Genomic DNA, 17283 nt, shown 5'->3' on the forward strand with positions numbered 1-17283 from the left:
GGCTTTGCACACCTAGGAGCTTGACTTCATTGCATAAACACTCCTGAATATGACATCACCAGGGCAGTGTAAATACTTAATATTCCACCCTGTTCTTTTCAAGAATTTATAAGGGGGCTGGGGATGTGGCTCAAGCGGTAGCGCGCTCTCCTGGTATGCATGCGGCCCGGGTTCCATCCTCAGCACCACGTACAAACGAAGATGTTGTGTCCGCCGATAACTAAAAAGTAAATATTAAAATTCTCTCTCTCTCTTAAAAAAAGATACAAATGCCTCCTGGGTAAGATTACCTTTGGAATTAATTTTAAAAAAAAGAATTTATAAGATATACTCCATATTTAATCCAGTTCCCATTCCTGCTAACAGTAGCTACCTGGCATGTTAAAGCACTTAAAATGGTGATTAGCAAGAATCAGAGTTCTATAACCTTCTCATTTGCAAAATGGGGGAGAATCTGGTAGAAATGATCCTTTTTTTTTTTTTGTGGTGCTGGGGATTGAACCCAGGGCCTTGTGCATGCAAGGCAAGCACTCTACCAACTGAGCTATATCCCCAGCCCAGAAATGATCCTTTATAGACATTATCAATCAATCCTTATCAACCTGAGGTCGTCAGGTATGATTCTTCTATGTCTCATAAAAAGCATGTATCCACAGCTGGTTCAGAGATGGAACTGGGATTCAACCCTAGACTTGATGCAGAGCCAAGATTTTCTTATTTTTGGTGCTGGGGATTCAATTTAGGATTTCACATATGCTCTCTTGCACTCTAACACTGAGCTATATCCACAACCCCAATGCCCAATCTTTTCTCATGACCCCTGACTCTTTTGCAAGGCCTTGAGGTTTATGCTACTATTCTAAATTAGAATCATGGAATGGAAAAAGAACTGACATCTACCTAGCAGCAGACATTGACTGGACTCCATACCAGCTCTGCCTGACTTCTCCAGAGTGGTCTCCCAATGATACTCTTCTCCCCATGCTAGTTAAGTACCTGTACCTTAAGTAGCATATAGCACATGTGCTGGGGAGGGAATTGACACTAAAACTTTCATCCTGCTCACCACCCCTCTTTTTTTGTACCAGTGATTGAACCCAGGGGCCTTAACCACGGAGCCACATCCTCAGCCCTTTTTTATATTTTATTTAGAGACAGCGTCTCCCTGAGTTGCTTAGGGCCTCGCCAAGTTGCTGAGGCTGGCTTTGAACTTGCAATCCTCCTGCCTCAGCCTCCTAGGTCACTGGGATTACAGGCATGTGCCACTGCATCCAGCTTCCTCTCTTTTTCATAGGCCCTGAACTAAGTGGCTTAGTACATTATTATATTTCATCCTCATACCTGAGGCCCCATGGTTTTGCAGACAAGTGAGGCTAACAGCTGGCTTTGAACCCAGACTGCAAACTCTAAACCACCACTCTGCTGCTGCTTGCCTCTCAGTAGGTCAATGGATGGGCACAATCATACACAACACTAGTATCCATATAATTTTCCATTTCTCTTGATGCTAATCCCTTTTATTCAAAGTCCATAGAGAGCTGGGTGTGGTGGTACCCACCTGTAATCCCAACAACTCAGGAGGCTAACAAGGTCAAAGCCAGCCTCAGCAACTGAGACCCTGTCTCAACATAAAAAAAAAAAAAAATGGCTGGATGTGTCTCAGTGTTCCAGAACCCCTGGGTTCAATTCTCAGTACTAAACAACAAAAAAGTCCATAGAGAAAGCTGGCCCATTAGTGACCTTAGCTTATTTTTTTATTTATTTGGTACCAGATATTGAACTCAGGGGCACTTAACTACTGAGTCACATCCCCAGCCCTTTTTTGTATTTTATTTAGAGACAGGGTCTTGCTGAATTGTTTAGGGCCTCACTAAATTGCTGAGGCTGGCTTTGAACTCATGATCCTCCTGCCTCAGCCTCCTGAGCCACTGGGATCATAGGTATGTGCCACCATGTCTGGATGGAAATTTCCATCATGTGACTTTTGGTTAAGCCCTATCAAGTCCCCCTGTTTTGGACTTAAATAACACCGACTGCTATTTACTGTGGCAGCTATCCTTGCTTTTTTGAAAGTATTTATTTTTTAGTTTTTTTTGTGGATACAATATCTTTATTTTATATGGTGCTGAGGATCGAACCCAGTGCCTCACATGTGCTAAGTGAGCACTCTCCCACTTGAGCCACAACCCCAGCCCCATGGCAGCTATCTTTGAACATGCAGGTAACACTTATGCACCAAGAGAAAATATTTGAAATAGGGGCTCATGAAGGAAATAGGTTCCAACGATCTGTTTTGAAGTTTCTAGGTTCCTAGGTCACTTGGTGTCCTGCAGCCCACTCTTCCAACTTCAGGAAAGCTGTGGTTCTTACAGATTAGTCAACTGAACCTCCTAATGTGATTGTAGGCAGGGTCTTCTTTGCTGTACAACCCCCACCACTCACTGTGCCCCATAAACAGCATTTTCTACTTGCTGTCATTTGCCTTGTCCAGCGAGCAAAGATCCTTCCCACAACAAACTAGGTAGAGAATTACAAATCAAAGTCTCCTGGCCTTACTGCATGCAGCAGTTTGTCCTAATTCCAGACAATTAGGGAACTGTCCCTCCCACCTTTTTCACAGGTCTGCAAGTGATTGCACATTGGTCTACTGGCTCTTATCTCCAAACATGCCATATAATTTATGTATCAGTCTCATGTACCCAGAATGGTGGCTGACACACAAGTGCCCAATAACTTGCTAAAGACATCTCTATATATTCTAGTAGTTATTAGGCATTAAACACAATTCCCTGGAAACTTGCAAGTCAAGGGTAATACAGCAGTACACTAACGTGGTAAAAAGCTCAACACTGCCAGTAAGATTTTCATTGTGCATATTAACTCAGCTGCAACTATTATGTCAGGTAATGCTGGTAACAATTTGCTACATGGCCAACAATTAAATTTGATCTTTCAGGCCAAGCTGAACTCTTTCCAATCTAGGATTTGAGATTGGCAATCTTTTTGTTAAGAGCCAAGTAGTAATATTTTAAGCTTTCACAAAGGCCAAGTCTGCATCAAGGTGAAAACAGCCATGAAAATGTAAATAAATGCATGTGGTTGTGTTAACCAATTTTTACCATGCGCAGTGGTGCATGCCTGTAATAATCCCAGGTTGGGAGGCTAGGCTGAGGCAGGATCACAAATTCAAAGCCAGCCTCAGGAATTTAGCAAGGCCCTAATCAACTCACTGGGGATGTGGCTCAGTGGTTTATGTGTCCCTGGTTTCAAAAACTTTAAAGACCATCTTATAAGAAAATAGGGCTGGGGATGTGGCTCAAGCAGTAATGCGCTTGCCTGGCATGCGCAGGGCACTGGGTTCGATCCTCAGCACCACATAAAATAAAGATATTGTGTCCACAGAAAACTGAAAAATAAATATTTAAAAAAATTCTCTCCCTCTCTTTAATCCAATAACCTTAAAAACCAAAACAGCAGTTCAAATGTTTCACATATTTATTAGCAAACCAACCCAAACCAGTACTACAGCTTCTGTGACACTATCCAGATAGGGCAGACATTTTCAGGTGGATGTGACAAAATGATCACAGCTTTGATAAATATGTGCGCCATTTCATGTCATTCTTTATAGACCCAGCTTGGTTCTCCTCCAGTGTCTCCTCTTGGAATTGTACCTACAGAGAAGGAAACTGACAGTTACAAAGGCAGTCTGACTACAATTTAGCTGTCTCCATTCACCATAAACTTGGTACAACAAAATTCAAAGGTCACAGTTTCTCCTTCAACAAGTTTGGATTGTTCTTGAGAGTAAAATTATTTGTTACATTTTTGTAAGAACTGGGTCAAACCAAATTTTAACCTCAAGATGATTGATCTCAGACTAGGTTCTTAACTGGGACTCAAGTAGAAAGGAAACTCCTTCTTCCCCTCCCCTCCATGGGTACCCACACCCACTTTTGATTCAACACGCTGGGGGTAGATGCAAGCATATCTTTAACCCCCTCTTAATGGATCACACACAAAAGCTCCTGCATTATCTTTACAACAAATTAATACCCCATAGTAATAGTGCATTCCAGAGTTAAAGCAATGTCTGAATTGTCCATGTCAATCTGTCATGATTTTACCCCCAGAAGGCAAAATCAAAAATGATCAACATAGCTTTTCTTTCAGCAGGATAATGGCAGTACTTCCACAAAATGAAGCACTGTAATTGCAACCTGCTCTCAATTAATTTTAAAAGTTGAAAGAGGGGCTGGAGATTGTGGCTACATGAGGCCCTGGGCACCAGGCACACACAAAATAAATAAAAGTTGGAAGATAGCAAATATCTCCCCAACTGTATGAGACCAGAGAACCAGGATTATCTATTGAATTAGGCACTCCATTTTATATACATTTTGTTCATTCCCACAACCCAAAACACAGATATCATCAGTTGACAGGAACATGGAAAGGGTCCCAGTTTCTCCTTCAACAGATTTGCTGTACAACCCAGATAGTTTACACTAGCTTTGTGGTCTTCTCTTTCAAGAGGGACCCACTTCCTAAGCTCACCCTCTACTGTCAGCTTCAACACTCTACCTCCTGTACGTGGTCTTCTGAGCTGTTATTTGGAAAAGCCAGTGAACCTGGTACTTCATTTTAAACAAACAAAAAATGTGAATTTTATTTAACACTCTAGGATTGTCACTGGTTATGGGATCTTGGGGCAAATTTCACATGCTTACTTTTCCTCCCTTCAAGATTTGTCTTAAAGCCCACTTAGTATGAGAAGCAGGCTGAAAAAGGAATATAGGAAACCAGAGTTTTAGTCCTAGTTGACCTTGGAGGTCCTTGACAACAATTCTAGTGACGTCTTTCTTCCAAACTCATCAATTCAACTATTTCTGCAGTAGAGGGCAGTGTTGCAATCTTAAAAAAAAAAAAAAAAAGCTGACCACTTCAAAAACTGATTTTGCGGGAGCTGGGCTATAGCTCAGTGGCAGAGTGGGGTGTGAGGCACTTGGTTTGATCCTTGGCACCACATAAAAATGAACAAATAAGCCAGGCACAGTGGCACATGCCTGTAATCCAAGCAGCTTGGGAGGCTGAGGCAGGAGGATCGCAGTTCAAAGCCAGCCTTAGCAAAAACAAAACAAAACAAAAAAACTTCACAAACAAATCCAAAAACAATAAAAAAGGACTTCAAAATATTGATAGACAGATTTGATTACATGTAACTTTCAACTGCATGTTTATGCCCTAAAAGTAATCTGAAACAAAGAATTGTGTGTGTGTGTGGTGTCTTACCTGATTTTATTACCAGTTTTCATTCGAATCCACTGGGGAATGGGACGATTTTGCTTTTGTTTCTTGGCCAAAAATCGCTTGATCCTGAAAGTCTTGTGAGAAGACTGCAAGGAAATGCAAACAACTTAGTGATACTAGAGCCAGCCCAAAATGATTCAAAATTTTTTTCCTCAATCCAACAAACATCTCAGTGGATGTACAAAAAAATTAAAAATCATCATCCACCCTCAAATCCTAAGAGTTCTCAAAAGGCATCAGAAAACTCAGGCAACCAAATTGGGAATTGGCTAGGGCTGGGGAACTTGGCTTAATGGAAAGACCTAGCTTTAGGTTAACCAGAATAACCTATCACTTGTAAGTCAATGAGCCTCAGTGTACCCTCCACCCCCTCAAGGTCAATCCGGCAGAATTGCAGATCTATAGCCTAGCCAACTTAGCCCAACAAACCCTTGCATTATAGGGGCCATTATAAAGGCATAACTACAACTCTCTCCCAGCCCGCAATAGCAGTTGTATATTTTATCAATAAACTAGAAAACATCAAATACCGATCCCCTCCATACCTAGTAACCAACAAACATAGTAATCTGTCACAGAGCAGTGATGGCATTTACTAAAAATCCCCGTATCACACAAAACCCCCATTCTAGGCAATTAAGCTCAAGTCTCTGAACAAATGACTAAAAATTCCTGCAATCTTGTTATGGGTAACACTTCTGGATGCCCCTTCTGATGCCGAGCATATCGTGCACACTACCGGCAGCCTGCCGTTGGTCCAAGTTCAGGCAAGCGGGACGGGAGTGGGGGTGCACCTCGATAATCACAGTTTGCAACAGCAGGGAAGCAAAAATCCTTGCGCTCCCCGGGACCAGCCAGACTCTTAGCGCGCTTTGGACTCTTCCGCGCCGGCGCAGCCGCCCCTCCCCGAGTGCTCCTGCTAGGCCTGTGGGTTAGAGCAGCGGCCAAACTGGACCGTCCCTTGAAAATACCTTTAAAATACTCCTGCCCCTCGACACTTCACGCGGCCCCGGCCAGCCCTTGGCGGCTTTGTGTCTAGGAAAGCCATCTCCGAGCCGATGGCGGCCGATAGACTTACCATGGTGAGGGACCGAATTCGGTGCTCGCACCACAATGGCCGAAAAAAGGCGAAGAGGAGGAAAGAGGGCGGAAGAACGCGTTTAGAAGGCACCACTGAGAGGTGGAGCTTAGGCAGTGACGCTTTGCGCCAGCCAGCGACTAGCGCCTCCCTACCCGCCAGCCCAGCCTTCCATGGGGCCCTGGGAACCTGCGCTTCTTAGTGAGGAATGAAATTCACTTGCCTTCACTTCCGTAAGTGGGTTTCCCAGGAGCCCGTCGGTGTGCTAGGGGCACTCCATTTCGTCGGTGAGGTAGACAGCCTGTGATAAGTGCCAAATTAGAACCTCTTCCGAAAGCAGAGGGGGGAGAGTGGGTGGGGCCAACCCCTAGGGAGGGCGTGGGAAGGGACCGTCACCCCCAGCCGCCGGCGACTTCGGGCCTAGACTGGGAGCGCGCCACGAGTAGAGGGGCGGGGCTAGAGTTCCCAGACGGGTTGGGCCGGTGGGAGCTCTAGGCCTGCTACAAGTAATTTCGAGCTGCCTAGGAAGTGCGGCGGCAGGACTACGTGGGTCCTGTAAGCCTAGGGACGGACTTGGAGTTTTAGACTAACGAAGCCCAACTTTGCTAGGATGTACAGGAATTAACGGCATGCGTTTGGGATGCTAGTGCTTCTAGTTTTCATTTTTTATTTTCCCCATTTATAAACAAAAACCTCGTGCTGAGGGCGTATGTTAGTGGTAGAGCACTTTCCTAGCACTTTCCTGATTCCATTCCCAGCACCGCCAGAGCAAAATCTAGAAAACCTCTGTATATCTTTGCATTCACCTCAAGCATTTTGTTTTTGTTTTTATTTTTTATTCTAATTAGTTATATAATGACAGTAGAATGCATTTTGACAGCCCATACATAAATGGAATGTAACTTCTCATTCGTTTGGTTGTACATGAACCTCAAGCATTTTTGCGCCAATGAATTAAGGCAAGAGTTTTTAGTCTTGGGTCCAGAAGAGTACATTTATACAGTTCAGAGTCCTTGAATTTGGATGGAGAAAAATACACCATATTTTCACCAAACTGACTGATTTCAACACTTTGTTTATGAATGTAGCAAGAGACCACAGTGGTGTTGCATATTACCTGTGACTTGGTCACCTATAGAACCACAAATGGTATCACAGTACATTACAGTTAATGTAGATATTTACACACTCACTTTTTTTTTGAGAGAGAGACAGACAGAATGAATCTTTTTTGTAGATGGAGACAACACAATGCCTTTTATTTTTATGTGGTGCTGAGACTCGAACCCGGGCCCCTCCCGTACTAGGCAAGTGCTCTACCACTGAGCCACAATCCCAGCCCAACACACTCACTTTTTAAAATACATAGCTGTTAGATCCACAAATAGAACTGTTTAAAAGCTCATGTGTTATTGTAGCACCTTTTTATTTTAAAAATATTCTGATAACTATATTGCAATGTAACTGGTTTTCATTGTAATCTTATATACTTTGTTTTATACATTTAAAAAAATTCTGAAATGGAGCATGCATGTAATCCTAGCTGTTAGAAGCTGAGGCAAGAGGATTGCAAGTTGGAGGCCAGCCTGGGCAATTTAGCAAGATAGTGTCTCAAAAAATTTTTTTGAGGGGGAGTACCAGGGATTGAACTCAGGAGCACTTGATCACCGAGCCACATCCCCAGTCCTATTTTACTTAGAGACAGGGTCTCACTGAGTTCTTAACATCTCATTTTTGCTGAAGCTGGCTTTGAATTTGCGATCATCCTGTCTCAGCCTTTGGAGCCGCTGGGATTACAGGTTTACAGGCGTGCCAGACCACCATTTTCTTTTTGCTGACTCTAAAAAGAGATAAGCCTTCCCTTGGATATCATTGTCTTCATCATAGCTACCACTTATTGAGAGTTTAGGGTGTGAATGATTCTGTGCTAAGTGCTTATATAAATCATCCTTTTAAATAACCCCCTCCTGCCCCAGGTCAGGGTATTGAACCCGGGGCACTCAACCACTGTGCCCAGCAAATACTTTTAATTCTTATACAGGTGCTTCTTCCTGGTTTACTCATATTTTGCATGCCACCCCTTCTCAGTCTCCTTTGCTGATTTTTCCTGATCTTACTAATCTTTTAACATTGGATCCCTGAGGTTTAGTTTTGGATCTCTCCGCTTTTCTGTATATATTCAGTCTTTCAATGATCTCATCTAACGTACCTTTAAATATTCTCTTGGTTGATGACACCCAAATGTATTACCTCTAAGGGCTGGGGATGTGGTTCAGGGGTAGAGTGCTTGCTTAACATGTCACAGGAGAGTGGGGAGCTGAAGCTCCAAACCTGAGTTCTTGTGCTCCAACAAAAGAAAATTTAGCCATGCACTGTGGTGCACACCTGTTATTCCAGCAGCTTGGGAGGCTGAGGCAGGAGGATTGCGGGTTCAAAGCCAGCCTGAGCAATTTAACAAGACCCTAAGCAACTCAGCAAGACTGGCTCTAAATAAAATATTTAAAAGAGCTGGGGATGTGGCTCAGTGGTTATGTGCCCCTGGGTTCAATCCCAGGTACCAAAAAAAAAGAGAGAAAGAAAAGAAAATTTAAAGTCAGATGTGAAAAGCCAGGCAAGAAAACTTTATTATAAGTGAAAGTACAGCAAGGCCAAAGCAAAAAACACTCTCAAGAGGGAGAGTGTGGGCTGGGGATGTGGCTCAAGCGGTAGTGCGCTCGCCTGGCGTGCGTGCGGCCTGGGTTCGATCCTCAGCACCATGTACAAACAAAGATGTTGTGTCCGCCAATAAGTGAAAAATAAAATGTTAAAGTTCTCTCTCTCTCCCTCTCTCTCTGCCTCTCTCTCTCTCTCTTTAAAAAAAAAAAAAAAGAGGGAGAGTGTGTTGCCTCCTAGCAGAGAACAACAAAGGAAACAATGCTGCTTCCACATTTCTTATTGTTTGATATTTACCAGGAGAACTGGGGTCCACCTTCTGCAATTTTTACCAATCAGATGTTTATCTTCTACTTTGGGTCACTGGGAAGAGCTTTTTTTTTTTAAGTTTTTAGTTTTTAGTTGTAGTTGGACACAATACCTTTATTTATTTATTTATTTTTATATGGTGCTGAGGATCGAACCCAGGGCCTCGCACATGCTAGGTGAGCGCTCTATCACTGAGCCCCAGCCCCAGCCCCTGCTCCTGGGTGGGGGGGAGAGTTTTTGACCCTTTTTGATCCTCTCTAGAACATCATGGTAACCATCCTATTCAGAGGATATTCATCTACAAGTCAGTCCTATGTTAGCCGGGTACCATAGTGTACGCCTGTAATCCCAGCAACTCTGGAGGCTGAAGCAGGAGGATTACAAGTTCAAAACCAGTCTCGGCAACTTATCAAGGCTCTAAGCAATTTACATGAGACCCTGTCCCCAAATAAAAAGTACTGGGTATATAGCTCAGTGGTAAAGTGCCTCTGGATTCAATCCTCAGTGCCAAAAAAAACAAAACGAAAACCTCTGTTAATGTGGGTGTTGCGGTTAATTACTGAACAACCTTCATCCAGTTAGTGCACTTGTGCCATTTACAAAATTTCCCTTCTGAAATTCATTGAGAAACCTATGGTCATAAATCCTAACTTTATATCAGTAGACTCTGCCAGGAGTTAGCCCCAATGATCTTTCTTTTTAAAATTTTTTTGTACTTGGGATGTACTCCAGGGGCACTTTATCATGAGCTACATATCTAGCCCTTTTAATTTTTTATCTTGAGACAGCTCTCACACCCAGCTGATCTTTCTTTCTTGACATATTTCTTAATCGGTTCCCTTTGTTTCTACCCGTTTATTCTCTGGGTTAGTACACCTGTTGTTGTTCTACGGGTTACTTGATTATTCATTAAAGGCAATTTCAAAGAAGCCCTGTGACCCTACTGTTATTGGTTCGCATTTCACTGCTCATTACTAACTACTACCTAACAGCGCACTCGAGGCTCTGGGTTCAATCCCCAGTACCACCACCAAAAAAAAAAAAGCCAAATGTATTACCTTTAACTTGGATCTCTCTCTCCAAACTCTACAGTCTCACTTCTCCACTTGGATATCTAGTGCATGCTTTAAATATAGTATGTCTGTTTTATTCAGATTTTGCATTGCTGTGACAACAATGCAGAGGAGGAAAAGTTTATTTGGGATTCACAGTTTCAGAGGTCTCAGTACATAGAAGGCTGACTGCATTGTGCTGGGCCCAAGGTGAAGCAGACATTACATCATGGGGGAAGGGCCCAGCTAAGAAAAGCTGCTCAGCTCATGGTGGGGTTAGGAAGCAGAGAATGGGGAAAGGTCCACAGGGAAGATGTACCCTTCCAGGGCATGTCCCCAGTGACCTCCTCCAGCCATGCCCCACCTTCCTACAGTTACCACCAGTCCATTCAAACTAGAATGGACTAATTAGGTCATAACTGTCACAATCCAAACATTTTACCTCTGAACATTCCTGCATTAATACAGGAGCTTTTGGGGGGCACTTCATATCCAAACAATAACAATGTGCTAAAGAGAACTCCTGATCTTTGGGGGTTCAAACCAAGGGCCTTGTGTATGCTAGGCAAGCACCATACCACGGAGCTCCACCTCCAGCCCTAGAATTCCAGATCTCTTCACCAACTGGGTCATTCAGAGTCCTTCCAATCTCAGCATGTGGCCACTCCATTTTTCCTATTGCTTAAACCAAAACTTCTACCTTTCTCGTTCTCTGACACACTGCATTCATTCTGTTAGCAAAACTGATCAGCTTTTGGAATTTATCTGGAATCTAGCAACTTGTCACCTCTACCCTGATCCAAGTGACCTTCTCTCACTTAGGTTATTTTGTAGCCCTTCACTGGTCTCTGTGCTTCTGCCCTTACCTCCTACAGTGGCCAGTGATCCCTTCAAAACCCAAGTGTGATCATGTCATTCCTCTGCTCAACAACCTCAATGGCTCCTCATTGCTCTCCCAATAAAAAGTATTTACAGTCACTAAAAAGGTCCTACCAGGCTGGACCCCATTATTTCTCTGACCCAACCTCCTCCTCCTCATCTCCCTCTTTGTGTGTGTGTGTGTATGTGTTTGTTTATTTTAATTGTCGGTGGAACTTTATTTTATTTCATTTATCTATCTATCTATTTATTTATTTATATGTGGTGCTTGCTGAGAATCAAACCCAGTGCTTCACACATGCCAGGTAAGTGCTCTACCAAGTGCTCAATAGCCACAACCCCAGCCCTCTCCCTCTTATTTTGCTGAAGCCACACTGACCCAATTTTTCCTTCAGAGACACAACAGTCCTCTATGAAGCCTTACTGTTAGGTACCTTCTCTGCTCAGGAATCCATGACTTGTCGCCTCACCTCCTTCAAGTCAGGGCTCAGATGTCACCACTTAAGTGAGACTGAGAACTCTGTATCCCCCTTCCTTTCATGCTTTTTCTTTTTTCTTCAACATGTACTTAATTTTTAAAATTTTTTAAATTTGTGGGCTGGGGTTGTGGCTCAGTGGTAGAGCGCTTGCCTAACATGTGCAAGGCCCTGGGTTCAATCCTCAGCACCACATAAAAATAAATAAATAGGGGCTGGGGATGTGGCTCAAGTGGTAGCGCGCTCGCCTGGCATGCGTGCGGCCCGGTTCGATCCTCAGCACCACATAGAAACAAAGAAGTTGTGTCCGCCGAGAACTAAAAAATAAATATTAAAATTCTCTCTTTCTCAAAAAAATAAATAAAATAAAGGTATTGGGTCCAACTACAACTAAAAAATAAATATTAAAAAAAAATTTAAACTTGTTCTAATTAGTTAGATCTGACAGTAGAATGCATTTTGAAACATCATACATAAATGGAGTATAACTTCTCATTCTTCTGGTTGTTCTGATGTAGAGACAGGTTGTGTAATCATATATTCACATAGGGTAATAATGTCCGATTTATTCTGTGCCTTGTTTTTCTTGATGTCTCTTATCACCTTTTAGCATGCCATGTAATTAATTTATTGTCTAACTTCTGAGTCATTATAATCAAGGAGGAAAGAGTTTTTTTTTTTTTTTTTTGAACCAAGGATTGAACCCAGGGCTATTTAACCACTGAGCCACATCTCCAGCCCTTTTTTAATTCAGAGACAGGGTCTCACTGAGTTGCTCAGGGCCTTGCTAACGCTGGCTTTGAGCTCATGATATTCCTGCTCCAGCCTCCTGAGCCACTGGGATTACAGTTGTGTGCCAATGTGCCTAGCAGGGCAGATTTTTAAAAAATGTTTTACTCTGGAACTGAGTATGTAACTTAGTGGTAGAGTGCTTGCCTAGTGAGCATAAGGCCCTGCCTTCTGTCTCCAGCACTGGAGGGGGGAAAAAGTGAGCTGAATTGTATTCCCCCAAACTCATATATTGAAGGCCTAACCCCTAGTACCTACTTGAATATGACAGTATTTGGTGAGAGAGCCTCTAATGCTTTAAATAAGTGATAACTTTAAAATGAGAATTTTTAGGTTGGTGTCCTTATAAAAAGAGTTGATTAGCTAGGTGTATGGTGTATGCTTATAATTTTACTCAGCAACTTGGGAGGCTGAGGCAGGAGGATCACAAGTTTGAGGCCAGCCTGGGCAACTCAGTGAGACTTTGTCTCAAAATAAAAAATAAAAAGGGATAGGGATGAAGCTCATTTGTAGAGTGACCCTGAGTTCAGTCTCATAACCACACACACACGTACACACAAAGAAGAAAAAAAAGAAAGATTATATGATGACACAGAAATTGGCTTTCAGCAAGTCAAGGATATGGGGTCTTTTTTTTCACTTCATAATTATTTTATTTTTAAAAAAATTTTAATTGATTTTTTAAAAATAAATTACAGTGGAATGCATTACAATTCCTATTACAGGGCTGGGGTTGTGGCTTGGTGGTAGAGTGTTCGCCTACCACATGCGAGGCCCTGGGTTTGATCCTCAGCACCACATATAAATAAATAAATAAATAAAGGTATTGTGTCCAACTACAACTAAAAATAAATATTAAAAAAACAATTCTTATTACACATACAGAGCACAATTTTTCATATCTCTGGTTGTATACAAAGTATGTTCATACCAATTTGTGTCTTCATACATGTACTTTGGATAATGATGTTCATCACATTCCACCGTCCTTGCTAACCCCCTGCCTCCTCCCTTCCCCTCCCACCCTTTTGCCCTATCTAGAGTTCATCTATTCCTCCCATGCTCCCCCTCCCTACTCCACTATGAATGGATTAAAAATGTGGCATATATATACAATGGAATATATTACTCAGCAATAAAAGAGAATAAAATCATGGCATTTGTAGGTAAATGGATGGCGTTGAGAAGATAATGCTAAGTGAAGTTCCAATCCCCCCCCCAAAAAAAAAATGCCGAATATTTTCTCTGATATAAGGAGAGTGATTCTAAAGGATAGGGGTCTTAAGAGAAACCAAACCTCCCAAACCTCTTGATCTTGGACTTCTAATCTGTAGATGTGTGAGAAAATAAGTTTCTATTATTTAATCTGCTCAATCTGTGCTATAGAAATCCCCCCTTATCTGTGGGAGATACATTCTGAGATCCCCAGGGAGACCTAAAATTGCAGGTAGTACCAAACCCTATGTATACTAATTTTTTTCTCTAAATATATACATATTACATATACATACCACAGCAGTATTTTGCAGTTTTAGGTGTGATAGAAAAATTAGTATGAATTGCTTTTTCCTTCACAGTTTCATGGATAGAAGATTCCTTCTTATTATAGCTCTTACTAACCTCAGGATACAAAGCTATAAAAGTTTCCTAAGTAAGAATCTTCCATTTTTTCACTTAAAAGAAGCAGTTTACAGCTTTTCTTTGGTATATCTGAATTGTCAACATCACTGCTCTTGTGGTAAGTAAAATAAGGGTTACTCAAAAACAGGTGCTATAATATTGCAAGAGTTGATCTATTAACCCAGAAGGCTACTGATTACTGGGCAGGTAGAATATATAGTGTGGATGTGTTAGACAATGGGATAATGCCCATCTTCCATTATGAATAATACACAATTTAAAACTTATGAATTGTTTACTTCTGGAATTTTTCTCTTAATATTTTCTAGGCAAACTTGCTTTATTGTTTTTGGAATTCTGGGGATGGAACCTAAGGCCTTGTACATGCTAGGCAAGTATTCTGCTGCTGAGCTACATCCTCGCCTTCCACTTTATATTTTCTGACCTGAAAAACCACAGAAAGCAAAACCATGAATGAGGGAGGATTACTATATTTTGTTAGGGCAGCCTAAGCAAATTAGTCAGGACATGAAGAGATGGGGAGGACATTCCAGCTAGAGGTAACAGCCTGATAGAAAATATAGGGGTTGCCAGGCATGGTGGCGCACACCTGTAAGCCCAGTGGCTCAGGAGACTGAAGCAGAAGGACTTTTAGTTCAAAGTCAGCCTCAGCAATTCTGCAGGGTGACTCAGCAAGACACTATCTCAATAAAAAATAAAAAAGGGCTGGGGATGTAGATCAGTGATTAAGCACCCCTGGGTTCAATCCCTGGTACAAAACAAAACAAAGCAAAAACAAAAACACAGGGGATTTCAGGCTTTCAATCACAAAATTCAGTCTATCTGGGGAAAATCCTGAAGGAAGAATAGGGCATAGAGAAAGAAACTAGGGTATGGTTTCCAGGAACAGGGAAGTGTATTTGAAAAGATATAGAGACCAAGAACAGGTATCCAGGGCATCCCTGAATTTGAGCTTTATATCTTTGGGGTCAACAAGTTATAGACTTCTTTAGCAGATTTTTTTTTTTTTTTTTTTTGGTGCTGGGGATTGAACTACTCAGAGGCATTTTACCACTGAATTATATCCCCAGTCCTTTTTATTTTATTTTATTATATTTTTGAGACTGGGTCTTGCTAAGTTGCTGAGACTGGCCTCAAACTTGTGATCCTTTTGTCTCAGCCGCCTCTGAGTTGCTGGGATTAGAGGTATATGTGACTATGCCCAGCTAATTCTTTGTTTTAAAACCATTTTATATAGAACTTCACCCTTGAGTTTACTCTTAATTTGACACCCTTATTCCAATCCATTTGCAAATCCTGTCAGTTCTCTCTTCAAAATATATCTTGAATCCAGTGCTCCTCACTTCCCTACATTGGTTCATCGTTTACTTGGTTTATTTGAAAAGCCTAACATAAGTTGTGGCTCAGTGGTAGAGCGCTTGCCTAGCATGTGTGAGGCACGACATAAAAATAAATAAATGAAAACAGACAAATAAATAAATAAATAAGAGTTCATCAGCAACTAAAAAGAAATATTAAAAGAAAAACCTAACCCTCCTTCTGTCTGACCCTGTTCCTCTATAGTCTCTTCAACACAGCAGCCAATGTATTCCTGTTAAAACCCGAATTATGGCTGGGGATGTAGATCAGTGGTAGAGCATGTGCTTAGAGAGTATGAGGCCCTGGATTCTATCCCTAGCACCAAAAAAAAAAAGAAAAGAAAAAACATACAAATAAATAAAAAGACACCTAAGTCAGATCATGCCAGTCAGCTTAGTGGTTTAATGGCTCTGAATGGTTCATATATGATCCCAGTAAAGATCCAAGTGCTTATAACAAGCATACACAATCCAACCCTTCCACTCCCACTTATCTGACCTTATCCCTCACTGTTCTTGCCTTCAATTCACTCCCTTTCCACCACACTGGCCTGTTACATTCCCATCTCAGGGCCTTTGCATTTGCTGTTTCCTCTACCTGGGAGCTCTTCTTGATACTGCATAGCTTCCTTCATCAGTGTCTTTAGGTCTTTATCCAAACATCACCTCTTCAGTGAGGCTTTTGCCTACCACATATCTAAAGTTGCAGTCCCCACCCTCACTCAGCACTCTCTACCCTTACTACTGCTTTTTCTCCATAGTGCTTATCTGAGATATATTATTGTCTGACTCCTTCTCTAGAATTTAAGTTTCATGAAGATATGGATCAGTGTATTCCCTCCCTGCGCCTAGAACAGTGCCTCACACATAGAGGTGCTGTGTAAGTATTTGGTGAATAAATGAATCAGCACGAATACACGGGACAGGCAAAATTGAAGAAGTGGTTCCACGAGGTAGTTTATATCTTTTTTTCTTTGTTGTCTTTTGTTCATTTGTTTGTTTTGTAGTGCTGGGGTTTTGTTGAATCTAGGGCCTTGTGCATGCTGCTCAAGTACTCTACCACTGAGCTCCATTCCTAGCCCTTTTTATTTTTTATTTCAAGACAGGAACTCACTAAGTTGCTAAGTTGTTGAGGCTGGCTTTGAACTTGCGATCCTCTTGCCTCAGCTTTCTGAGTAGCATGTGCCAGTAAGCCTAGCTGGCTTATATCACACGCACACAACTACATCCCCAGCCCCTGGCCTGGGCATTTCTTGTTTGAGGAATTCCTGAAGCGCTTCTGCCCAGCCAAGAGGGCTCCTCAGGGTATATTTTCAAAATTACTACTCAAGGCAGTCAGGAGCCATTGAAAACTTTTAAAGGTAAAGTAGCAGTTTTATCTAAGCTTTCTAGAAAGATCCTTTGGGCAGCAGTATGGAGAGTAGATGGGGTGGGGGCAAGAGGAAAACAAGGAGATGCATATAGCAATATCCTCAATACCATGATGCTCTTTGTTCATGTCACCTATCAGTCTTTGAGTCTCTCCCTCTCCTTCCTTGCAGATTTTGTTTCTGGCTCACTGTCACTCTCTCAAAAACTTTTTTTTTTTTTTTTGGTGCTGGGGATTGAACCCAGGGTCTTGGGCTTGTCTCGTATGCTTGCCCTTCCACATCTTCCATCTTTACTTAACTATACACTTATCTTGCCCACCCTCCCTCCCTCCCTTCCTTCTCCTCTCTCTCTCTCTCTTTTTTTAGTAC

The 17283-nt window shown here is 42.0% G+C and overlaps 1 protein-coding gene and 1 non-coding gene across 2 annotated transcripts; both read right to left on the reverse strand.

Moving 5' to 3' along the window:
* Positions 1–3472: 3472 nt before the first annotated feature.
* On the reverse strand, positions 3473–6486 carry Rpl39 (ribosomal protein L39). Its single transcript, XM_027931824.2, has 3 exons — positions 6389–6486; positions 5293–5396; positions 3473–3674 (listed from the first exon to the last, which is right to left on the reverse strand). The coding sequence occupies exons 1-3, from the start codon at positions 6389–6391 to the stop codon at positions 3626–3628; spliced, it is 156 nt and encodes a 51-aa protein (XP_027787625.2). The 5' UTR covers positions 6392–6486; the 3' UTR covers positions 3473–3625.
* Positions 4097–4227, reverse strand: LOC114092415 (small nucleolar RNA SNORA69). Its single transcript, XR_003582713.1, has one exon. It is a non-coding gene; the product is annotated as a small nucleolar RNA SNORA69 (small nucleolar RNA).
* Positions 6487–17283: the final 10797 nt, after the last annotated feature.

The sequence above is a fragment of the Marmota flaviventris genome, chromosome X (genome assembly GCF_047511675.1).
Source record: "Marmota flaviventris isolate mMarFla1 chromosome X, mMarFla1.hap1, whole genome shotgun sequence".
Taxonomy (NCBI): domain Eukaryota; kingdom Metazoa; phylum Chordata; class Mammalia; order Rodentia; family Sciuridae; genus Marmota; species Marmota flaviventris.

Coding starts and splice junctions, on each gene's coding strand:
- Rpl39 (XM_027931824.2), bottom strand. Junction 3,675..5,292: donor AAAACTGGTAATAAAATCAG/GTAAGACACCAC, acceptor CCTTCTCTGTAG/GTACAATTCCAAGAGGAGAC.